This window comes from Xiphophorus hellerii, chromosome 5, assembly GCF_003331165.1.
Source record: "Xiphophorus hellerii strain 12219 chromosome 5, Xiphophorus_hellerii-4.1, whole genome shotgun sequence".
Classification (NCBI taxonomy): Eukaryota; Metazoa; Chordata; class Actinopteri; order Cyprinodontiformes; family Poeciliidae; genus Xiphophorus; species Xiphophorus hellerii.
In genome coordinates, this window is record NC_045676.1 from 23673581 (window position 1) to 23699726 (window position 26146).

Here is a 26146-nt window from a genome sequence, read left to right on the forward strand (position 1 = left end):
CATGTGAAAATGGCTGAAAACAGAAACATAATTTTACAACCGTGCATCTTTGAAAAGCATAAATGGAGCCTCATGCACAACCAAGGAGAATCCAGCAAGTGGTTTCTGAATGGTAAGTCAACAACAAAACACTTGTCTTTTCCAGCAGCCATTGTACAGCGCATGCAGTGGTAAAACCAGCTGACAAAAAGGTGCTGGAGCTCAGCTGGGGTTGCTAGGTAACGTTACAGTGCCTGTCGATTGTGGCATAACAACTGGGAGATACCAAAAAACATTAGTTGTTTAAGTGTGTATTTTAGGAGCTTTGACTGTTTTTAGAAGTAGTTGAGATGCAAAAACCTGCAAAATGCAAATTCTACATCACAGATCCCCTTTAAGGCATTTGCTTGCACTGGATTTCATCTAGTAGCTGAATGCGTGTGCCCTCAATTTCAGATTTTTCCCTACTAAGAGTAAGAACATTTGAAAACCGCATCTGATTTTTTTTATTTCACTTTGCTGTTTCGTGCTGTTCTCAGTTGGCCTGTCAAACAAGATCCCAACACGAAACAGGAAGTTCTTGTTTGTAACGCGACATAAGCTAAGAGAGGCAGTGCACATTATTTTCCTCGCCGAACGAACAAATCACACAGCTCAGCGGGTACAAACCTCTGGGACATGATCTTTAGGGCATCGGGAAGGTAACACTGCGTGTTCTCCATCTGGAAGGGGTCTGCGTCACAGATCTTGTCGTCGGTGCGTCCGTAATTGGCTGTCTCCACCATCACAACATCACTTCCTGGGCAGCGCAGCTCTATGGGGTAGCCCTCGCACGCCAACTCCCTGCGCAGCAGCCCGAACGGCATGGCGGCCCGAGACATGGCTGCAGGGGTGCGAGAGAGAGAGGGAGAGAGAGAGGGAGAGAGAGAGGGAGAGAGAAAATAAGCAAAGAGCGCCGTGGCAAAGGAATGTATGGGGGAGAATGTAGAAAGACATTGTTGTTGGAAAAATCAAATTCATGATCAGTTAGAAATTATTTGAACAATTTTAATTCTAAAAATCGTTGTCGCAAAGCTGCTAAAACAAGATGATTTTAAATACAAGACGCAGCACAAGGTGGAAAAACACGTAAATGAATAAAAGAAATTTTAAAGAAGAACATCTTCATAATGCCTTAAAAGAGGCTCATTGTTCCCTCAAAACACTTGAAGCTCACCATTTCTGTGACAGTTTTTTTCTTCATATTTTGAGCTTAATGGAAAATGAGTGAGAAGAAGGAATAAAAAAATACTGAGCATGACTCATGAAACCAGTGCTGCGCTTCATGATGCACAACACCTAAAGATGGCAGCTAAAAGTATTTTTTGTTAAGTGTAAAAAAACGGGGATTTTAAAACGCTTCACATTGGGGAAGCGTTTTTGGAGGTCCTGTCCAAATGTTTAGAGTCATTTTGGATTTTTTTTTTTTTTTTTTTATTTTCCATGCAAAGTCTGATTAAAACCACAGAGCAAAAGTGACTTTTTAAACAAGATTTCAAAACAGCAAGCGATAGCTAATTTTCATAGAACGCTAATTAGACAACTTATCTGGAGCAAGTGAATATGGATGAGGTTTTGGGGACAGTTAAAACATCGGATGAGCTAACCTCAGAGTGTGTGATGAGATGTAGAAGAGATTTTAAAAAAAAGGTGGGAATGCCATTTGAACTTTTGAAAGCAAGTAAAGTTATCTCAAAACACATTCTGGCGTGGACAGGAAGCCAGTGACGAGACATTAAATCTGGAGTCGTGTGTTTTCTAAAAATCATTTAGAAATCTTGCAGCAGCATTTTGTGCCAACTTTGAACGGTTGAGACTAATTTAAAGAGAATTACAGAAAACTAAATGCTCTCTGTAAGTGTGGCGGTCTTGGAAGGAGAGAATTCATTTTGGCCAGCCGCCTCGGGTGAAAAACAAAAACAGGATTTGACAATTGAATTGACTCAACTTTGAGGCAGGAGTCAATACTACTTTCATGAAATTTAAGCAACCCGAGTGCCCTCCATCCCCTCACATGTGGCCGAGGCAGTTCAGAAAAGGTTCAACAGAGGGTGCCCTGTTGAGCTTGAAAGGAAAATAAACTTGGCAGTCGTCAGCATAAAAAATGAAAGGTCGTGGTTTATAAAAAATAGTGCCAAGAGGCGATAAATTAATAACGAAAAACAGTGGCTCGAGCACAGAGCCCTGCGGTACTCCCCAAGGGAGAGAAACTGGAAGGGGGGAGAAAATAGGTCTAAAATTAGCAAAAGCTGCTGGACCAAAGTCTTTTTGTTTTTCTTTGCCAGCAGAGTTTGAGCAGCAGCATGTTTAAAATCAATTGGCACTGTAGTAGAAGTCAGACTGATGTTAATAATGGTGAAACTTGTGAGGTTCAACTGTTGGAGAAACCTCCTTAAGAGTCTGGCAACCAGTTTCCGTAAACAGGGGAGGGATGCAGCAACGTTGTTTTTGTTGCAATAAAATAAACTTTTAGTGAGGGGGGTGGAGTTTAAAGATGCCACAAAGTTTTAAATACCTGTTTGTGACAAGAACGTAGAGGCCCACTCAGAAGCACAACATGAAATATTCAGCACTGCTTGCAAAGAGGAAACATTAAAACACTTTGTTGTCATAAAGACTGAGACATCTCAAAACTAAGCCTTTAGTCTGTAGTTTGCATAAATATAAACTGCAGACAAGTTTAAGTCATAATTCCTCTTTTAGGCGGCACACAATCAGATACGTTTTAGAGCTCAATGTGTTTAAACTCTATAAAATGCTAGCTTTTCTTTTAGCGTGAAAACCGAGGATTTTCTTTACTCGAAGGCTCATGTTTCTTCTTGTAATTCGAAACATTTTTTTGTAATCGCTCTTCAAATTTCAAAGGTTGCTGACTCACAAATTTAATTGCGATTACATGCATGCAGTAGCTGTGGAGAGGAAGATATACGATGCGTCAAAGAAAACCTGGCGGTGGCAGCATTAGGCTGCGGTGATGTTTTTCTTCAGGAGGAGAAAAGAAGCTGATCAGAGTTGATGACAATAATGGATGGCACTAAACAAGGTTTGTTCCTTTCCTTTCGCTTTCATACCGATGCACTTCTTCACGTTGGTCTATTACGCAGAATCCCAACGAAATGCACAGAAAATTCTTGTTGCAGCATGAAAACTATGTAAAAGTTCAAGGGTAATGGATTCTTTTCCCAAGTCAATGTATGTGACACTTTGCTTAAAACCGACGGAGGGAAAGCTGCAACGCCCCGAGACTGCGTATCAGGCTTTAAAGATGAAATCCACATTGAAATTCCAGCTTGGTTCTCACTGGATGAGCTGCCACTCGCCTTCCAAGCCTGATAAAATGCATCCGTCACGCCTCTTTTTATCCACACTTTAGTGCTCCCGTCAGTTTCGGAGCCTTTAGTGCGAGATGCTCTAATGGGTGTATATGCAGCCTTTTTGGAATCATATTTTGGGGGCTGTGATAAATGTTCCTGCTCCAGGTAAAGCAAACACTTAAGCTTTTTTTTTTCCCCATCTGAAGACATGACATGAATAAATCATGGCAAATTTGAGCTTTTTTGGTAATGAATACCAACGACTGGTAAAGAGTGACTTTATTGCGTACTGGTTGTACATTTTGTCCCACTTGAACACCAGTGTGCAGGATTTAAGTGAGAAACGTATAAAGTGTGATTTAAATAAGACTAGTATGGCATTACAAATCAACTTTTAAAATAAATTTTACTACAGAACTTCGGGTTTATTGCATGCGTTCTGTGTCGGTTTCTCTTGGTTTCACCAGGCCGCGTTCTATGCTTCAAAAGGAGCACCAATATTCATGCTAAAGAGACATTTGCATGAGAAATTGAGCCAGTTCCTTTTAATTACCTGTTCTGATTTCATCAGTCATTAATTACCATGCCTTTGAATATTGATACACGCTAATGATTCCCCTGTGGATGCTGTAACAATTTGCTCAGATTGCTTAATTCAAACCCTGCAAAGATCAATGTTGGCCCCACAAATCAGGCTCTTAATGAATATAAAATTTTATTTTTTTTTTAAAAACAAGGTGCCCTGGACTGCAACTGCACTTTGGATTCTGCATGTCATCAGATGTGATAAGTTTAGTAGTTTTGTTGTTGTTGTTTTTTGACAGAATGAAGGACTTTTCTGTCAGAAGGTGGTGAAAGCAAAACAGCGTGGCAAGTTTCAGTTCCTCCCCTTGTACGAGGGTCATAATGTAACATGAACTGTGCAAAGTGAATCTTTACATGTCAGGAGAAAATCCCATCATCGTTACCGTAATTCGGTTTCCCACATCGGCTCCAGCATCGTGCACACATGGCAGGGAGACTGGCTCTTGAGACTCGGTCCAGAACGGCCATGTCGCGTCGCTCGCCGTCCACGGTGATGAACAGCTGACCGCGTTACGCTCCGAGCATCTCAAACTTGCACACTTCAAATCTTTCTAGGTGTAAGCTCATTTTTATGCACTTCTGTCATTTTTTATTTTATCTTTGTTTCATTTAAAGACACATGTTTATCCCCTGGCCTTTTGGACAAAGTGAATTATTTTCGTGGCATCTAGTCTCATTTATATCTGTGTTGTTTTTTGTTTTTTTACTTTGTTACTCCTTTAAATGAACCCAATTGTGACGTTTTACTTTGATTGCTGTACAGAACTTGTTGTTTTTAAGGTACTTTATAAATGAATGTGACTGATTGACTGAGCTGTGCTGAGGTTACCAGGATCAACTGACTTGATCCACAGATCTTATAACAGTGGACTGGTTTGACCCTTAGACTGTTGTCAGCAAAATCATAAGTAATTACATGTGGAAAGTTTGGACTTTCAGGTGCTTCCATTCACTAAAGGGTTCATTCAAATACCTTTTAAGAGCTCAAAAACCTAAAAGTCTTGTGAGAAAGTAACTCTGGACAGACTTAGAGTTTGACAAAGGATTTCATCATAATAGCAACTTGTTATTACTGTACTGATGCAATGGATTATGTGTAAAAAAAACTAAGATTTTCAACCACGTCCACTTCCTCCTGCATTGTTTTACATAACCACAGAACATAAATGATTATAGCGACACAGTAATTGGTAGAAATGGGAAGGCTGACACCTGTGAATGTTAGAGTAAACGCTGCCAATCACAACTTAGGCAAAAATAACATCTGAGTGTCACAGTTTTAGTCCCGAATTACAATTTTTTTGTCACAGTTCTGATTCACTCGGGTGGTAAAAAACAAAACCAAAAAAAAAAAAACAGAGGCTGAGCTCATCACAGCGCCGACTGTCTGACTGACTGAGCGGGCCTTTACTGAAATAGTTTGCCTTTTGCAATGTCATGAAGTGGGTTTAAAGGTAATAACTGAAGCCAAACTTACAATGCACTAATCGTTGAGGTGATTATTGGGATTGGCTGATTCTCAGCAAAACCAGCTTCACTTGTAAATGGAAGTTAAAAATTGTAATTTGATCCTATTCTACGGGCAGAAAAACACAAAGTCTTGTAAGGAAACGAACTTTACACAGATACAGAGATGTGACAGAGACTGTGTTCAAAGAATATCTGCTTGACAGCGAGACTATTGCAGTGCGTTTAAACCTTTGTGAGTGGAAATGGACTGATTATATGAGCTTTTCAGCTACTTCCATTCACTAGTACTCAACCTTTCCCAATCTCAGTAAAGTGATATTTTCTGGTGACAGAGCACATCAGAGTAACACGCAAAATTGAAAAAGAAATGCAAAGCTCTAACTGGATATTTCTCTAATTTTAGCACTTTGAATTTCCGTTTCACCACTAAATTTAGAATTTTTTTAATTTATTTACGTTTTCTTATGATCAAACTTACCTTGACCAGAGGGGGCGACTTGAGCCAGGGTGAGAACACCCACTGCCATGCACCACAGGGACACAGCCATGCTGAGCAGGAAGAGCTGGGACTTCACGCCAGCAGCTGCAATTTGAGACCCTGGAGAGGGAGACAGAGAGAGCATCGGTAAAAAAAATGAGTGAAGAGCTGCATTGTCTTCTGTTTGCGTGTGTGGGTGTGTGTGTGTGTGCGTGTGCGCGCGCAAGCTCATGCATGATGATCGGTAACCCACGCAGAAAATGAGATGGATGCACGTGAAACAACATGGCAGAGCAGGAAGGGAGACAGAATAATAGGGAGAGGCAGAGAGCAAAAAAACAGAGATAACAATTGAACAATCCGTGCAGTGAAAAATCACTCAATCTGCTGCTGCCATGGCGACGGCGCAGGGCAGTCTCAAGGAGAAAGACGGAGGAAAAGGGGAGCGAGGAAGAGATACGCCGCCTTTATTTTGTCTGGGAGAGAGTGAGAGCGTTATCAGAGAGAGTTCGTGTTTTAAGTCCACAATTAGCCAGAGGCAAAACTGGCCTGCTGACCCATGAAAGAGCCTTAATCTCCCACCATCACACCATCTCTCTCTCACACACACACACACACACACACACCCTCGTGTGCAGAGGCAGACGGCTACACTCAGTTTAGGCCACATTTCATTAATCCTAAATAAATGATGCTGCAGAGCCGGCCTCATCCACAGCGGGCGTAACAAGGTAAACAGCTGACTGGAGGCCAGGGTGATCCCAGGGCAGCTTCATGAGGGGGGAACATAAGGGATGCAGGCGAATGAGCTACAAGAGAACAACAGTAATATGATTCCTGAATATAGACTGAACTCTTGGCCTCAGACAGAACGGCAGATAGAGGCTAAACTACAACATGCGGCGGATTGCGTTTCTTCTTCCTGCTTAACATGCTAATCAGCGGGCCGCCGCAGTGTGGTCGGAGGAGAAGCAGACATCATGGCTGGAGGAGCGGTAGCGTGTGTCCATGTTGCTTTTGGTTACCTAATTAGAACTTTTTACTTGCATGATCTTTGACCTTGTCAGTAGCTGCGGTCCTCCTGGGGATCAGAGCCTGATTCTAATGAGGCAAAAACAATCATTCCTGAGGTCCCGGTTAGAGCCGAGGGGTGAAGCGAATAGTTTAGGTGGAAGTTATGACACGAACAGATAATTGTAAAATAAATAATAAATAAATAAACTAGGGGCAGAGCGCGGTTGTGAACAATGTGCGAAAGGTAGTGCAATGCAAAATATCTGTCAGCAGCTTTGTGATGCTTTTTTTATTTTTTGCAAATATATTCGTATCTTTAACAAAAGTATTCCTTGATTGATATATATATATATATATATATATATATATTTAATGTCACATTCTGTCACACCTTCAGGATGAAGTATTTCTCATCCTATGTAAAGTACGCCATATAGATAGATAGACAGATAGACAGACAGACAGACAGACAGATAGATAATATTTGCAGACTTCCACAAATCATAATCAGAATGAAATGAAATTAAACATCATGAAACATTAGACTTTACTTTATTTTGAAAGACCAACACTGCTGCTTCCTGCCTGTCTGGCCTGTAAACCTGGCTGCTGTGCTTTGTTCTGAGGAGTGAAGTAAAACTACAGAAGTAAAGGGAGAGGAAAAGAGAAAGAAAGATACCTAAGAAAGGTTCAATTGAAGGCATTTTTAGTTTAAGCTCATGAAAACACCCTTAATTTTAATGTATGTTGCATTTGAACAACAGTAATGTAGTTAATTAATGTAGGTTGGGCTCCATAATATTTCAGATACTTTTGAAGGTTCCCTGATTCGTATATTAAGTCACCTATGTTGTGAAGATCCTAATGTCCAGACCTAAATCCATTTAAAACTATAGATATTAATTGTCCAACCTGACTGAGCTTTAGATATTTTGTGCAAAGCTGATTGAAAGACAAACCAAGAGACTCGTAAATGATGCACCAGCAGCGAACCAACATTCGATGCTGGTGCAGCGAATGTTGGAGCAGAAAGAGTCGACTCGGTCAGACTGAATACAAATTATTCGTAAAGAAATTTTGATGGCATAAATTTCCTACGACTTTACAGAAAAGTGAAGCTTTGTGTTTGTCTATTGCATAATATCTTTATAAAAATACACATTCTGGTTGACAAGTCACATATTGTACCACTGATTATTTTATATAAATATAAAACCTAATAGATTTTTATATACAGTATATACATATATATATATAAGTCAAACCTGTTCTTTGTATTCTTCAGGCTCCTGAATATTTTTCAGCCTTGATAAAATGGTCTGTGTTTGCACTCTGGACGTCTCGCCTTTAAAAGAGCCTTGTGTAACCATTTGTCTGCTTCCTGAGGAGTCCTTCACTTATTGGGACGCTGGGAAATATTTTTTACCCTTTTCCATAAAAAGAAAGCTTTGATTATTCACTGCTGCGGTCCTGAACGGACTGCCGGGCTTTTGAATTTCTCTGAACTCAGGTGTCTCATTTTTCCTCTTGCAAACTGTTGACCGAACCTCTGTGGTTCCCACTCTCTCTTTAGATGTGCCTTGTTTTATTTTTACACTATATTTTTGGAGTGAGTTTCCTGTATTGACATGGATTGCCTAAAAACCGTGTCAACGTTTGAAATTACCTCCACCTGGTTAATGAGAAAAGCATCAGCCACAATTGCCCTGCTAAGAGCTTTTTAGTCAAGTAAAGACTTACACCTAAACGTCTCTAAGATTGTAATATCCAAAAACATTTTCCATTTTTAATCCACATTAGCCCTGTGTCATGTTACTGTGACATGAAAAGATTTAAGACACTTAAACTGGACACTGGTCTAACTTAGATATCAGCTAGTTCACTAACAAAGAAGCTGGAAAATTTAAGCACTATGTTCAAAAATAACGGCAATTGTGTTTAAAAAGGAGAGTAAAGCTCAAAATTCTTACATTAACTTTTATCTCTATAAATCCAGAAGCATTGGGAATACCTCCAACCCAAGCAAAATGTGAATTTTTTTTTTTTATCAAATTTGGTGCCTGTTATTTAATTTATGTAAAATATGGTGATGTTGGGCTCCAAAAGCTAAAATGTTTAGCCCTCTAGTGAATCACTGAAGTAATTATTCAGTTGTATCTGAAGGCAACCAACTTCCTGAATGATTCAGCAACATTCCTCACTTCTTCTTCTTCTGTCTTTCACAGTTTTGCTTCTTCTCTTGTTAAATTAGGTTCCCGGGATTGAACTGAGCTCTTCACAGCATTTGTTGCTTTGGTGTAAAACCAACCAAGATGTTAGTCTGATAACTGGAGTTTTTGTTGCTGAAATACTCATTTGAAAGAAAGAGGTTTCTGTTTGTTATAAGGCAACCGACTGTACAAGCATGTTGATGGATTTAAACCATAATCATTGACATGCTAGAAGTAAATTCAACATTCAACATGACAAACATTCCTGAACCAAATTGCTTCACGTTGTGACTTCAATTCAGTATCTGAGGGTCCTCTGACAACCTGACTAGTTCTAAAAAAAAAAAAAAAATCAAAGTTGCTCTCAGTGGTCCATAGACTCTTATCTTGTATTTTCTTTAAGCCAGTCATTGCGATCGTTGTCAAACTTTAAGCTCTTCAGCGCATCGTAGCTCGACGTTGCCGTCTTCTCATTGCTGCAGCGCTCACAGCAAATGAGTTTTTCCATTTCCTTCCACGTCTTTCTGGTTTTGTCCTTCATTTGAAATAATTTCAGATCATTTCAGGTGAGCAGCCTCAAAGTTTCTTGTCGTTTTATTCACACTTTTAGAGAAGAAGAAAAAAAACAACTATGGTCAGCCTACACAGCATCTGTTGCCTTCGTCCTTAAATCGGAGCCACCTGTTTCACATCTGTTGTGACTGACCTCATTGACTGAACTCTACTGTTACTATTTTCAACACACCTCTGCCATTGATAAGTGACGTTCGGCTGCCGCTACTTTGAACACGCCTGTGCATCTGTACGGGACCGCTGGTGCTTCCTTATAACTGGGTTTGATGTTTTCTTACTCCGGTTTTTACGCACGTAACACAGATTATGTTTATAGCAAAGATGTGCCATGCTAGCTCACTGAACAAAATAAGGCTTTATTTTATTTATTTTTAATTTTTTTTGCCTTCGTTACATGATGTAACTCAGACTTGTAGAGTAATTACTCTTGCAACTTTCTACATGCCCCCTTTTCCTTTTGTGTAAAGTTTTGTTGTTGTTTTGACAACTGTTTTGACGAGGCAATTTGTTACTTCAGTGGTTGGTGCTGCTGCTTGGCAACCTGCTACCCTCTCAGCAGGGGTGGACAAAGCTTTTATGTGGCCCTGGGTCAAACTTTTATTTGGATCCCCTCTTCCTGTTAAGTACATCACCACCACTAACACCGCTTCAATACCAAGGGCCCGGTTTAATTAGCCTAATTAGCATTACGGATAATTATTGGCTATGAGCTACATGTGAACAAATCAAGATCAAACACAAATAAAACATGAAAGTCATAGCATCAGATTGTAACTATGCGAACGCAACTAACAGTGAAGATTATTTTTTGCACTTTTGCAAAGTAAACGTCCCAATTCCTTTAGATCCTAAATTAAAGTTTAAAAAAAAGTTATCTATGCTGAAACTGTTGAATCAAACGTAATTTTTGTTTTGTTAATAAATATGACCTGTTGTGCGAGTTTAAATTCAAGGACTTTTGGGAACCCCCTCGTGGTTTGTGGGCCAAAAGCAGCCGCTTGGTCCGAACATGTTTTGGGCTGGCTCTGCCTCTCGGCAATTGTTGAATATCAAGCAGCTGCTAAAGAGCGATTCGGAGTAAGGCCAGAAAACTAGAGCAAAAAAATAAATCCAACACATTGCAATAAACCAACTGTTATTTTCTAAAGCACAAATAAATTCATTTGTTTATTTGTGACGGCGCTGCTTCGTTGTATTTCACTTTAACGCGCTGCTAACACTGAGGTGGTTTGACTCTGTGTGAGGGATCATATGCAATTAAGTCCATTTGTTTACACTGAGCCATTTTCTCTAAAGCGCCCAAGAGATGCCGCTGGCTGTGTATGTCATGGTTTTGGTGTCGGAGAGCCCAAACACAGACTGGAAGAAGAAGATGAAACAATAAACAGAAGAAAGAAAAAATCACAAATGATAATCCAAACAGAGGGGACACAGGGAGAAAAAACCAAACCAGTAAACAGCCAGGAAGAGCACAGAAGTGGCAAAATAAAGCAAAATTATGGGATGGTTTGGGAGTTTAGCACAACAGGATAAACAACAGGGGGGATGTGACAATGAATGACAAGGAAGGAATATATGGGGAAGGTGATTATTGCTACAAGGAACAGGTGAGACTGATTAACTAAATGGAAACAGTCAGTGAGCTACACAGCAGGGGTGCTGGCAACGGGGGGGGCGCAAAATAACACAGAATAAACAAAAAGGGGAAATAGAAGGATGACAAGAAAACCTGCCAATAAAACCAACACAAAACTGGCTTTAACAAACAAACTGAAACGACAAGAAACTCCAAACCATAGCAGAAAATCAAGAAGAAGAAGAAGAATCCTCGATAGATTCAGGATGTTGAGCTCAAGTGAAGCCTGTTTTGAAATTCTCAAAAAAAAAAAAAAGGGCCACGTCAAAGTCTGAACCTAAATACTGTGGGTTGCTGTGGCGTGATGTCAAATGGGCTTTTTATGCTTAAAAACACTCCAAAGTGGCTGAACTACACCAGTTCTGCATAGACGAATGAACCAAAGTTCAATCAGAGCAACGTCAAAGTCTGACTGCCCGTCATCAGCAAATGCTTGATGGGAGTTTTTTCTGCCAAGGTTTCCACAACCAGGTTTTAGTTTTAATGGGAAATTCTGTTTTCATAATGAGCTTGACTGGTTTTGATTTTTTTTTTTATTCCCCCTTTAAAATTTACATTATTATTTAAACATTGATTTTTTTGTATTTACTGAGGTTGTCTGGTATCAAAATGATCTGAAACATTTAGTGAGAGAATAAAGAAATAAATCTTCAAGGTGGCAAATACATAAAACATTAGTATTGTTGTTTCTAAATGAGCTTGTCCTCTGCATCACTGCATCATTTTTGTTACTTTGACCATTTCTTGTTTTCTGCAAATAAAAACTAAATTTTTGCTTGGAATTTCAGAGACATGTTGTCAGTAGTTCATAGAAAGAAAGAACAATGAGAAAGAAACTGATACATATTAAGTGATCTTTTAATTTTTTCCAGAGCTGGAAAAAAAGGTATATATATATATACTGTATATATATATATATATATATATATATATATATATATATATATATATATATATATATATATATATATATATAAACTTTTATGTAAACTTCTCACTAAATCAGTTTACATTTAATTCTAATTTGCAATAACCATGAATTTTGGACAAAATTTTGTAGATTTAATGATATAAAGGAATAAAATTCATTGGCTCAAAATGTCATATTTTTGCTCCACAAAATGTGATATTAATCATGTTTGATTATTCCATGTGTGCCGTGGTTTCTCAGGCTGAGTCACAGAGCGTCCGCAGGGTTAATCTCTAATTGGACATTTGCAGTAAAACTTCCTTTCTCAAGGGCTACGTTTGAATTATTCAGTCCTGACGATGATTCAGGTTAAAGCCACTGTACTTTCTGTGTACAGAAAAGCATATGTGTGCCTGTATGTTTGTATGTGACTTACTTTTCCTCGTTTCTTCTTGTTAGGTAATGTCGGCCGACAGATTTAGGTCACTACTCAACAAATGTCCAAAATGCGTTCAGAGGCTTTGGCTTGTACACGCACACGCAAAACTAAGAGGGAGGACAGAAACCTCTGCCTTTTCTGAATGCACTGAACCAACGACACTGTATTAGAAGCCGCAGGACCACCATAATACACACACGCACCCATACTCACCAAAGATTACACAAAATGAAAACATTTTCATTTTGTATCCTACACACACAAAGCCCCACACACACACAGACATCAAAAACCCTGATGGCAGCATGTTTTACTTTTTTTCTGCTTGCTTTTCTGACTGTCTGTCTCTTCCTCTCACTCACACTGCCATAAACCCTGTAAGTGTTGATACAGAGTAAGTAGAGCAAGGACACTGATGGCCCTTGACAAAGCCGTACACTCTGTCCCCCCCTCCCCGCCTGCAACCAAAATCCAGCCCGGGGCCACCAGCCGGCCTACTTGGAGTAGCAGCGGTCTCTTAGTGGGAACGTGTGTGAGTAAACGGCCCCGAAGTGCAAAAACTTACACATGCACCCGCAGTCTAGCATTAATGCACACTCCAAACAATTTCAACCGAGAGAAAATGCATTTACAGTGCGTTGCGATGATTTGCCTGGAGATAAACGAGGTAAACTGTGAGCGTAACATTTAGTAAGAATCCTAGTTACCCTCAAAATACACAGAGAAATTAAGGTACATAAACATTAAGAATGGTGCACCCAGTATTTTGACAAGCTGTAAAGATGCAAAGAAAAATTTCCTTGTAGAAGAAAAATGTGTTTTCCTATTTTTTTACATGTAAAAATCTAAACAGTGTGACTTATATACCCAGTCAAAATGCCTTCAGAGGTCATTTTAGTAGTAAAAAAGTCATTATCCCAAAATGAAAGTGTGGTACACACCTGCGAACCTGCTAAGACACAATCATGCAAGGATAGCATTGGAAAGGATAGCATTTGGAGGCGGTGCCAAGATTGCAAGCTCAGGTGGGAGAGTTACTTGACAAGACAATTGGTAATGGCTCTCTTCATTAACCTGGCTGTTGTAAAAATGCTAAAAGAAACCTTTAGTCGTCCTGTTCACACTTTGCCACGAGACGTGTCGAAGACTTAGGGTGTTTTCACACCTGGTAGTAGATACCAGTAGACTTGGTTCATTTGCCAACCAAAATTGCAACATTTGTTACCTTTTCAGCTGGTGTGGTTCGTTTTCACAATGCACTGTGTCAAACAAACCAAAACTTTTGAAAACCCTGTTTATCTTATCACCTGACAAGGTAAACAGACAGCAGGAGGTCTTGGCTGCAAAGTAACAACTAAAAAACCTCCCAACAAGACATTGAGCGCAGCTTACTTCGGTAAAGAAAAATAGAGTAGTGTCGTTTTTATTGTTTGTAGGTTTTCTCTTTTGTTGTTGGTAAAAAAAACCCACCACTCCTGCATTTGTTTTGGCTGAATTTACCTAGAACGCCATGCACTAGAGTCCGCTTCCTGCTTTTGAAGCGGTCTACAGTCCGACTGGCATCCACAAACACATTCGAACCGCGCCAGACTTCACTTCAACCTCGGTTTGTACGCAGACCAGAGTTTGCTTTTTTGCGCATTCACACCTCCCCGAATGAACCGAAATGCAAACAAACTAGAGTTCAATTAAAGCGGATTAAACAGGGCTGGTGTGAATGCACCTATTGTAGACTTGTGAAAGATGGTGCTCTAGTCACACGGTACCAAAAGCGATTTTTTATTTTTTTTGGCTTGCACATAAACAGCTTTGTTTATCGAACCACGACACCAGACACGTGTTTCCCTTGGAAAACCGTGATTAGCATAACGGGATGTTCTCTTTCGGTCTACAGGATAAATGCTTGCTGCTATCAGCACGTAAACTCAATTCAATCGACGGCCAAAGATTTTCCGTGCCTCAAACTAGTTGGTCAAATGTTCTGGACATGTTGTTGTAGACTTTTATCCAGTTAACATAATGGTGAAGACCAGTCACAAAAACAATTCAAGTCAAAACAAATCGGCAAATTTGGATGATTGAAAATGTATAAAATTTTAGGCAATTAATTACAGAAAGGGATTTGCTCGCTACAGCATGGGTGCTTCTGGAAAAAGACATGGAGATGTCAAAAAAAAAAAAACAACAGGAAGAAATATTCCAAATATTTGATGTGGAGGCAAAAACAGTCAACAAACAAGATTGGCAGCGAGTGTGTAACCCCCCACATCACATCAACCCTTCCATCAATGCTGTCAATGCCCGAGGGGAGATCGTGATGAAGCGCTAAGCGACAAAACAGGCTTGTAGTGTTATTGTTGCTCTAATGGCTGAAGGCGTGTGTGTGTGTGTGTGCGTGTGTGGGTGCGTGGGTGTGTGTGTGAGCAAATGTGTATTGGTGATGGAGAGAGAAGGCAATCAAGAGGTGATGGAGGGGAGGAGGGATTGACTGCACACAGAAATATAAAGCATTAGAAGCAGAATACGTTTCAACATTGACACTTGAAAGTTTTGTTTTTTCCTCATAAATGCTCATAGTGTTTTAGAATAAAACGACACAACACATTGGCCTCCACGTCTGTGAGCCAGTTTCAAACCATCGACCTCGGCATCTCCCAGTGGACAAAAGCCTGCAAGCTGCAGTCAAAGCCACTTAAGGGGTTTCACAGCCTTTATGTTTGTCTGGTCGATGCAGGACTCTAGGGAACGAAGGTGTCACCCTTTGTCAATCATTTGCTTGTTGCAAATCAGAGCCAAGTTCATAGCGCTAAAGCATTGCATGTTTGGCACTCGTTGAAGCGTTAGTTTGTACTCTGCCTGGCCCGACGTAAAGGGAAAAACAGGCACAAATTGCAGATTCAACCAGAGTATCTTCCCAAACAGGATCTCATTTCTTTCTGAAGCTTCAAATTCTTACGTTCAGTTTTTGTAATTTAACAAGTAATCACGCTGTTCTATTATACTGTATTGGGTAATAAATTGTTATTTTAATTAACTTGTTCTGAACTACTTCCACTGAGTCAGTGAGATCCTGCACATATTTCACAATTAAGTCCCTCTAAAGTACAAGACGGTTTAAACAGATAAATTTAGGATCAGATCAAATGTTTTTGATCTTCACAGAGTGTTAGCTGTGTGGGTAACGCTCATTGTTGCTACCTTAATGTATTTCCAAACATTATTTCAAGCTTGTCGGCTGGTTGGTCCATTAAGTTTGCAACTAAGCTATATTAATATGCTAACTAGCTGGACAGCTTAAAGTAATCAGTTTGTTTCTTAAGCTAAATAGTTAACAAGTTCCCTTAACAGGTTGGTCTGTTTGGTTAACCTGTTCGACTAACTAAGTATGTGCAGCTAGACTTTATTTACTTTGTTTATTTTATGTTTTGCTGCCATTAAAAGTCTCTATTTAGAGAGAGAAAGTTAAATTGTTTTGGGTTTTAGGGTTTAAAAATAACATGCCTGTTGAGTTTTATCCAACTGTTTGACAATGATTTCCCATAACAACAAACATTCCCAGTATGTATAAATCCCACATAATTTGCATACCTGTCAAGTTTCCCGTATTTTATCCCCCTTTTCCGCCATGGTCCCGTGTTTGGCTAACTAGCTAACTGGTTAAATTTACTTGTAAGTTAGCCAGGCTACTTAGTCCATGAAGCTAATTAGCCTTTTTTCTCAAAAAAAGAGAAAATTTATCTTTAGGATACGCTTCAAAAGTTGAATATTTTCAAGGATTGGTGTTGCTTGTCCAACTTTTAGACAATACTTCTGATAAAAGTAAATATGTCTTAGTAATTTCTGTTTATCTTGACAGGCTAACTAATTATCTAAACATGCCATAGGAGACTAACCAATTAGCTTAACCTGTAAAATAAGCAGAGCTATTAGCTTTGCAAAGAAAGTCAGCTTGGTCTTTTTTTTTGTTTTTGTTGTTTTTTTTCTGCTTTCTTTAGTATTATTTTACATAACACAGTCTGTGCTTGAAATTTACTGTCTAAGTTGGATATTTTCTAATTTATTGAAGCAAATAAAAACTAAAATGGTTGGCAGCGTTCTAAAACATATGCAACAAATGTATTACCATAACGACAAATAGTTTTTCCAGTAGCTAAAAATATGAACACGCAAAAGTAGAAGTCACAAATCACACAAACAATGAAATAAAACTGTCTTCATTATAACCCTGATACTTTAGTTTGGTGTGGTAAATAAAGACCCTGGCCTCTGTTTAATGCAATAGAGCCTTAAAAAGTTTAAAACAGAAAACTCTTTCACCTTCCTGCAGACATCAATCATATGTGTAAGACAGAAATAGTTTGTAATGGTTCTGAATGAGACCATATTTCAAATTCCGTCACTGAAAGCCTGGAGTCTCTTAAAACTGCTTGGAGGTTTATTAAACATTGATGAGGCTTCTCACATATTTATCAAGATCCCAATCCTGCCCTCAGCACATGCTCTTCGAGTTAAAAGCACTTCCTGCCTTTTACGCCCTATAAGCACTTTCTCTGCGCCAGACAATCTGCAGGATTTTAAGTGTATTTCCTCATCTGTCATTTTGTTGCTTTTATCTGAGCATTCCAGTGTTAGACATAATAGCTTGAATCTGTCACTGTCTCGTCTCAGATCATTATCACCGCAGATAAAAGAACACGTAGCTTTAAAGAGAAATGCTAAAAGGTTACAAGTCTGCCTTGAAACACCCACATTCATTATCTTATAGAAGCACTTATTTCTCACCCGGCCTTGCTAAGTTTGAAAGCTAAAGTGTATTTGAAGGCTCATTAAAATTGTGTTGGGCACATTTTCTTCTCTTCCCTTCGCAGGCTTGATCAGTCACAGCAACTCGATGGTGGGAATCATCGGGGCAGGGGGAAAAAAAATGGTGTTGCGTGGCAAGCAGGTAGAGAAGCGCAGAAACCAATGCTAATACATTGTGAGTCATCAGATGGAGGAATAATTGCAGCGCTGACTATCTGAGCAAGAAGATCCCGATCAGGAGCCTTTCTGCGTGGAGTCTGCACGGATCTACCGGTTTTTTCCAGATACTCTGGTTTCCTCCCACAGCCCAAAGTCGTGCCTATATAGATTGCTGGTAGGTGTGAGTGTGTGCGTGCCTGGTTGTGTGTCCATGTGTCGCCCTGTGATGGACTGTACAGCACATTTCACTGGCAAAAACCGGTTCACAGCGTCGAATCGCAGTGAGAATTAATTGCTTTTCCAGAGTTTCAACCTGTGTTTGATGCCAAACCCACCTTCAGTATTTGTTTACAGAAAAATGCAATCCTAGTCTAATTTAACCAAAGCACAGCTCCAGATTATAGTCCCGGTTGAGTTCCTTACATTTGTGATGGTCAGACCAATGAATAATTTTTCCTTGGTATGTTTTTGAACACTGGCTGACGTTTGAATGTAATCTGTTTCAATTATCTGAAGAGATTAAATTACGTTAGTGACGATTTCTTCTTCTTGATATTAAGAAATACATCTTAATATCAAGTTTAATATCTTATTGAGATAATATGTGGCCCAAACACTTAAAATAAGGGAAATGTTCTAATATAGAAACAAGAGATGACCTGATACCCTTTTTTCACCTCCGATATCGATATCTGAGGTTTAGTATCGGCCGATACCGATGTGGTACAGAAAAACAGAGCTGAATTGACTTACATAGTTTCTGTTTTTAAATACAAACATAATTGTACTGAATTAGAAATGTATTTGACAGCTCTGCACCAGTACAGCACACTTAAAGACACAAGTAGCTTCACACGCTTCGTCAAACATGTAAAAACAACCCAACTTTACTTTGTTCAGTCAGTGCAGTTAGGAGTGAAACAGCCAATGTAAAATAAATAAAGAGTGACGTCGCTCAGAGCACAAACCGTAGAATAAGACTGAATACATCTGGTCTTCTGGACTGGGCAAATCATCACCAATACCCGATCTAGATTTCTTTTTTTTTTCAATTGAGGCCGATACAGATATTAATAACAGATCGGTGCATCTCTAATAAAAACCTCTAAGGGAGAAAAAGTATCTTGTCAGAAAAGGAACGAACACTTATTCCAAGATGTTTGAACTTAATTCGGTTTCAGTTTTTGCAGTGCTTGGAGACTCGGTGTTACAGAACCAGATAGTTTCAGAGACTTTTGTGCCTCCCCTGCTCACTGTGTGTGGTGCCCAGATAAATGAGTCCACATCCCGTCTTGTCACCGTTTCCATTTGTTAAGAAACGATTCTTGCCCTGGCTGAGGTGGGAAGCTGCTTCCTTGTGGCTATTTTCTGCGTTACAAAGATCAACGCGCGTCTGTTTTACTGAAACTGCGTGCTCTCTTTTCTTTTTTTAAAGCGTGGCAAAACGGCCTTTGTGTCACATTATATTCATACCCCTGGGAAACAGGGAGTCATGAGTTACTAATTACGGGTCCCTACACAATTGCTTACAACAACCTTTAAGTGATTTTTGTTGTGGAAAAAGAAAATTCTAAATATGGGATTTCAATTAATGTTGTATCTTCCTAAATGTCTTTAGTGTTAAATGATGCTACTGGGGTGGCAATGAGTGAAAGAAGCACTTTAAACTGGCTCCAGATATACTGTAAAAAAAAAAAAAAATTCCCAACAGTAAAAATTAAAGTTTACTAAAACGAATGCAATTGAAACAAACTGATTACCTTTATATACAGCAAAGTAATTCAGTGGATTATCATGCTCTTCATTTTCCACCAACATATAATCGCTGTATAATTACTGTAAAATCACGTATTAAAGGAGTTCATTTCAATCCGGTTTTTTTTGTTTGTTGTTTTTTGTTGCGGTTAGCTTCATCAGGGAGCTTTGTTTCCTAATCCCAACACGCCGTCACACCTGCATCTAAACAAACCGATAATTAAACCGAGAGTCTTGAATTTCTGATTTATAACTCCAGAGATGCTTTGAGGTGAAAAACAGACAGGATTTGGTTTCAGATTTAAGCACTTTTCAGATGTTAGACATGCAAAATGAGGTGCTTTATCGCTATTAAACGAACATTGTTTAGTCAGCCAGCTGTGCTTTCCCCTCCCCCCCCCCTTGTTTTTCTTATTTATTTTATCTATTCCTATCAATTATTTTACTCTTCTTTCTGTGAAGCAGTTGGTGCAACCGTTGTAATAAAGCAATTTCAGACAGCGCACGCTAAATGAGAGACAGATGTTTTGAAGGCAAAAACAATTTGAGGTCAATCAAGAACAACCAAATTAAGTCTCAGCTCTTAATATTTTTATATAATGTGGTCCTGCTTACTTTTTGGGTAACAGCAGAAACGTGAAACTTGCTTGTTTACAAACAGAAGTAAATGGTCCTACTGACTGCCACAAAACAAAGGGAGGGACTAATTAAGTTAAGGCATTTGTAAATAAGCTGCTTATATTTCTCACTACGAGGAGAAATGCAGCTAATAAAAACATAACTATGGCATTACAGCGCTTTACTTAGCAGGAGACACATTCAGATCCAAATCAAATGTTAACATGCTTACAGTACCTCTTTACAAGCCATTTCTTTGTTTTCTCTTTTGCATAACGCTTGTGTTAAAGCACACACTGTCATGTCTTGTCATTTCTGTCATGCAAGCACAAACCACACATTTCAAAAAAAAAAAAAAAAAACGGATTGAAATGAACTTTAATACGTGATTTTACAGTAATTCGGCGATTACATGTTGGTGGAAACTGAAGAGCATGATAATCCACTGAATGACTTTGCTGTCTATAAAGGTAATCAGTTTCTTTCAATTGTATTTGTTTCAGTAAACCTTTACTTTTACTAGTTTTAGGAGATAATCAACTAAATAAAAGTCTTCAGAAATCACTCCATTTGTAAGTAGAGTCCAGTTATGTGTAATATTATCTCAGTATTAATCCAGCTGCTCTGTGAAGGCTTTGGAGATTTGTTCCAATAATGAACAAAAAGCGTCCTGAACACCGAGGAATAAATGAAACGTATCCGGCATAAAGCCGTGGAGGAGTTCAAAGCAGGTTTAAGTCCCATTTCTGTTGCTTTCCCCCTCATTCTAAAGCAGCCTAGAGGTCCATTGTAACTCTGGAGGAGCTGCAAGGAGCCACGGCTCAGGTGGGAAAGGCGAGGTCAAAATGAAACCGTGCGGCCGCTCTATGTTTGGTAGAAAACTAACAAGTGTACATGACCCTGACAGTAAGACACTCCCACACACTTGACCTCCGAGCAGATTCACCCCAAACAGGCAGCCAGAACCACAGAGGAACCGTTCAGACCAGAGCACAGTCACGGGTTAGCATGGCCCAGTCAAAGTCCAAGCCTAAATCCATTTGAGAATCAACGGCAATGCTTGACAATGGGGGTTTTTTCTCTACAAAATGCTCTCAATGGATTTTCAGAGAAAAACTGTCAACAATTTGAGTTTGTTGATGTGCGAAGCTGGTAGAGATAAACCCCCGAAAGAGTCGCAGCTGCAATGTCGGCGAAAGGCGGTTCTACTTGGAAACCGTGAATACAGATGAACACCACACATTCCAGGTTTTTTGTTGTTTGACTGTAAAAAAAAAATTATTTAAAAAATTGTAAAAACCATCTCTGATTTTCCTTCCACCTCTTATCACAAAAAAATCTCAATACTACACAATGAAATTTGTAACATGACAAAACGTGGTGAAGCTTCCGGGGAGTGAATGACCGACTGTCTGTTGCAACGATCAGACCTTCAGTCGACTCAATGCGATACCTTCAGACATCACTGGGTTAACAGCACCCGGCCTTTCTGCTTTTGTGATATATATATATATATATATATATATATATATATCACAAATATATCACAATATATATATATATATATATATTACACATCTTCCACCAATTCAGCACGAACTATAAAATCATCAGCTGCGTCCGTGTGTCTCTATTCCTGCTGGAAGCCCTGCCGATGTCCAGTCTCGTACCACAAGATTGATATTGCGCTGATCCATCCGCCCACAGCTCTGCACAGCGTTCGCAGGCCTGAATGCGTAAAAAGCTCCCAGCGCAACAGGGAGACTGACTCATTGTGTCTGACCGATTCAAAGGGACGTGACAGGAGCCTGTTTGAGATGGTTGAAGCAGAAAGCCACTAAATGGTACATTTCATATTCTGTGTGTGTGTGTGTGTGTGTGTGTGTGTGTGTGTGCTTTAAGACAAATCGCTCTCTTCTCTTGTAGTTGATGTAAATGTAGAAACAAGCCTCATTATCTTTGCTTCCTCTCTCGATATGCATCCTAACGAGACAGCTTTTAAGATCTATGTTAGTGGAGATTTCGTATCAGCAGTCGTGTGTGGCAAACTCCTCGTTTTTGCCACATCATTGCAGAAACATAAAGCAGTCACCCACAGGAAGGAATCAGTCAGTTTTTTCCCCCTCCTTGGTCTGTGGGTGAAATAAAACAGAATCCAACTTTTTCCTCTCCCCCTCATTAGTCGATAAATACATCAAAACTACAAACTCCCAGCATTTTCAGGTCTACCAACAGGATTCACTTTGAGGAGCCTGTTTTAAAATCATCCCTCCCCAAAAAAAAAAAAAAATCATATAAAGGTTAGAGACTAATTCTGCAGAACCGGCAGCACATTTTGTGTTCACAACAGAATAAAATGTGTCAGGAAAAGTCGAATCTCTCCTGAAATCGAAACTCTGACAGCGTGACTCTTCCTCTTTCATTCATCAAATTTATTTCTTTCTTCCTCTCCAGGTTGGTCTCCTCCTCCTCCTCCTCCTACTGACCCAGTCTTCTCATTCCCGCTCTGAAATATTGATACTGCCCTCCTCGCGTTGTTTTTTTTTTTTTTTTTGTTCCTCCTTCGTCATGAATTAGCATTTAAAACCCCACGCAGGACATTTTGAATCAAGGCTCGCAGCAGCCTCGCTCTCGGATGTGCCAGCTCGGACAGACGTTTGCCAGTTTGTCCAGCGTGTCGCCCTCTGAGGCCAATCACATGCCTATGAATATTTCACACGGCAGCTCTCCTCTACTACTGACCCAGGTTTAATGGCAGCCAGAGGTAGGAGTTTCAAGCGTCAGACGCGTGTTTGTCACTGATCAAATGGCCACAGGCTGCAGAGGCGGAAAGCAGAAAAGCAGCAGCAGCAGCAGCAGCTCTTCTCCTCTCTTGCCTTCCGGGCCGTTCATCATCATACATGGTGCATGTTGTGCGTGAGGATGGATGGGGAGCTAATGTGAGGGGCGGGGTGCCAGTATTCATATCTTACCGTCAATCCTCCTGGTTCCCCTCTTCTTCTTCTTCTTCTTCTGCTTCTTCTTCCTCCTCCTCCTCCTCCTCCGCGCTCACTGCGTCTCCCGCATCCCGTCCCTCCACTCCCTCACCCGCTGTACTCTCCTGCCCGCCTCCCGCTCCGCTGCCTCCAGTGCATTAAAAATAATAATAATAAAAAATAAATTAAAAATAAAAAAAATGTGTTGGGCCCAAACCGCTTGGCTCTAAACAACAGTCATTAGCGCGATTTGTCAAACAACAACTGGGCGTCCTCCCTTCCTGTGATCGGCGTGGACCGCACACCCTCGATGTCTTCCCCGCCGCGCTGTGCTGCGTGTGTGTGTGCGTGTGTGTCGGTGGATGTGTGTGTGTGTGTGTGTGCGTGGATGTGTGACTGTGCGTCACGTCGGTATCATAATTCCCACGGGTTTCATGTCCAGAGATAATGCGGGGCTATGTAGGCCTTACAGCTCCTGGACGGATGGATGGATGTCAGAAAGAACTGGGCAAAAATAGCTCCCCGATCAGCCGCCACGAAAAATAATTAGGCGCAAATTATTGCACAAACCCGCGGTTGCTTTGCGTCCATCCGTCGATGTCGAGCCACCCCCCCCCCTTCTCGTCCTCCTCTTCCTCGTCTTCTCTTCACCGAGCCAGGCTGTTGTCGCCTGTCATGTGTCCGACGTCGTTCATCGAGCACGTCTTTGTTTTTTTAACGGAAAACAGCATCGACGCGACAGGAGCCTCTTCCCGCATCTCTGACCAATCGTGATGAAACGCGGCGACACATCAGGACGGACGTTGAGATTTGTCACGTCTGTTTTCTTGCTTTAAAAGGAAAAATCAAAAAAAAATGCTTTATAAAATCATCCTGGGAATTAAAAAAAAAAGAGAGAGAGAGAGACAAAGACAACAGCTGGAAAAGCAGGAGAGATAAGGTTTCCTCACTCCTGGCCTCGCCTTGCATCCGTCCTCCTCTATCCTCTCTCTCTTCTCTCTCTCTCTCTTTCCATCCGCTGGTCCCGCTTGTTGCGCGTTCTGCGCCCGAGAGCGCGCAACGCGTCTCTGCTTTCTATGTGTGCTCGTGCGTGTGAGCGTGAACAGAGGCAGAGAAGAGCGGGAGGGTGTGTGTGTGTCCTGTGTGTGTGTCTCTCTCTGTGTGTGTTTTGATGGTCGGTGGGTGGGTGGAATTCAGATATATTGTCAGGGTTTGTCTGAGTGAGCACCAATAAGCTGCTGTGTTGGCAAAAGCAAAGGAATATGCGCGTTTGCTTCAGCATCTGTATCCTCTTGACCAGCTCTGAGTGCATGTTGCAGCTCTGCCGTGGAGGAATGGGAGCTATTGTGTTTGCTGCATGAACAGCCAGCCAGCCAGCACTGGGTTTTGCAATATTTCCATGGAAATCGCAAAAGGACTTTGGATCGTGCTGCTCTCCTTCGGAACAAGACACATTTACCAATCTGTGCATCATCATATCACACCGATAAAGATGATCAGCTGTTAATGACACCTGATGATTCTCCGCCTCCATCGTCAGATGCATTTTCAGCTGTTCCAATGCTCCTCGCCGGTTCTTCCCGTCTGTGCTTTCATAGCGTTCAATTTTAGTATTTTCCCTTATCCGCGCAAGCGGGAGAAGAGTGGAAAAACACTTGATGAAATATCTGTAACCATAGAGGGTGTTATTACAATCATATGTTTTGAATGCAGCATGCTTACCGTGTTTTTTAGGGCTGTTGTAAAAGGATATTTAAGTAATCGAGTACTCTATCGATTATTTATACGATTAATTGAGTAATCGGAAAGCACCTCTGTCTCCATAAATGCAGCCGGCAGTGCCCTTCCAGCTGTTCGCCTTCAAATGGTGACCTCGCAGTTAGGACAAAAGCTGTCCTACATAACATCAGCAAATTTAAAAATGCTTATTGGTCCCTCCCAAAAAAAGACACAAACCCGGAAACTTTGCTGTTATGCTGCTAGCAAATAGCCACAACTCATAGGCGGAAGTGAGCGCGCTGCCCAACACAAATAATGGTCCGGCCGGAACACGGCGCGCTAAATAATAAAGCATAATTTTATGAATCTTTGAGGCAGATAAATTGTCCTCCAGGAGTTTCAATAATTTAGGTACTCAAATCATTCTGTAGGAATCATGTAGGAATCGTTACATGTTTTGTTTATATATATACAGTGTATATATATATATTGTATATATATATATTGTATATTCTTTTTAATACAGTGGAGTGTTCATCTTTGTTTTATGCAGTTTTGAGTCGGTGTTATGGTGCGTTCCAGTTGTAGTCGGAACTGGGAAATTCCAACTCCGATCCCCTCCACCCGCCCAGTTATGACTGGTAAGGCTAACTTTGCGTTTCAATATGGCCGCTCCTCACGTCAACAGTAGTAATTTAACAGAATAAGGGTGAGCAGTGGGATTTGTAGTCCACGACTTTTTCTTATGGCATTTGGAGTTTATAAATATAAACCCCAGTGATTGTAGAGCTTTTTGGCTGTAGACATATGTTGAACTTTTTTCATTTATATCTTATAAACGGGCCTGAAATTGAACAAGAGACCTAAACATTTGAGCATGAAAAAAATATGGAATTTTGAAATAAAAATCCAATTAAAAATTGTGCTCAGAAGCACCAACAGCATGTGATGAAGTAATGGGACGCTAGGATAAAGGAAGAAAACCAGGTTCCTTCATTTTCCTTTGAGGAAACCGCTCCTAACGGGAATCCTAGCTGATCGCACAAAAGCATCATCAATGCAGCATACAAGTGAGGGGAAATGTGCAGGGACTAAACACAGACCTCGGCTTATTGAAAGGAAATCACTGATTATGTTGTTGAGCTAGTTCCCCCATTTTCACTTGACTCTCTTTGAATGGCTCTGATTACTGCTTATGCAGACTATAAAGTACAGCCAGGCTTCACCAGCACTCAAAAACAAAACAGTCTCTAGAAATTATTTTAACCCTGCTGAATTATTCATTGGCTATCAAATTGTGCAAGGCGAGCTTTGATTGGGCGGCACGCAACATGGGGAAAACTACATCTTCACCGAGCGTCGGTGTTGTTGAAAATGGAGGAACGGCTTTCAGTTATTCCTCCTGGGTGTGATAAAAACAAGCCGCAAGGATGAGGACTCCTCGCGGCTCACACCAAACCTTTGCTTGAC

General features: G+C 40.4%; 1 protein-coding gene across 4 annotated transcripts in view; it reads right to left on the bottom strand.

The window, feature by feature from the left end:
- The window catches only part of LOC116719780 (adhesion G protein-coupled receptor L1), a 48825-nt gene extending 23757 nt beyond the window's left edge, over positions 1–25068 (bottom strand). For 3 of the 4 annotated variants that reach the window (XM_032562465.1, XM_032562464.1, XM_032562463.1), the window contains exons 1-3: positions 22955–25068; positions 5866–5985; positions 649–862 (exon numbers count right to left, since the gene is read on the bottom strand). In XM_032562465.1, coding sequence (XP_032418356.1) covers positions 649–862; positions 5866–5935 — 284 coding nt within the window. In that variant the 5' untranslated portion in view covers positions 5936–5985; positions 22955–25068. The remainder of the gene's footprint in view (positions 1–648; positions 863–5865; positions 5986–22954) is intronic. The other variant, XM_032562466.1, reaches the window with a different exon arrangement.
- Between the last annotated feature and the right edge of the window lie 1078 nt (positions 25069–26146).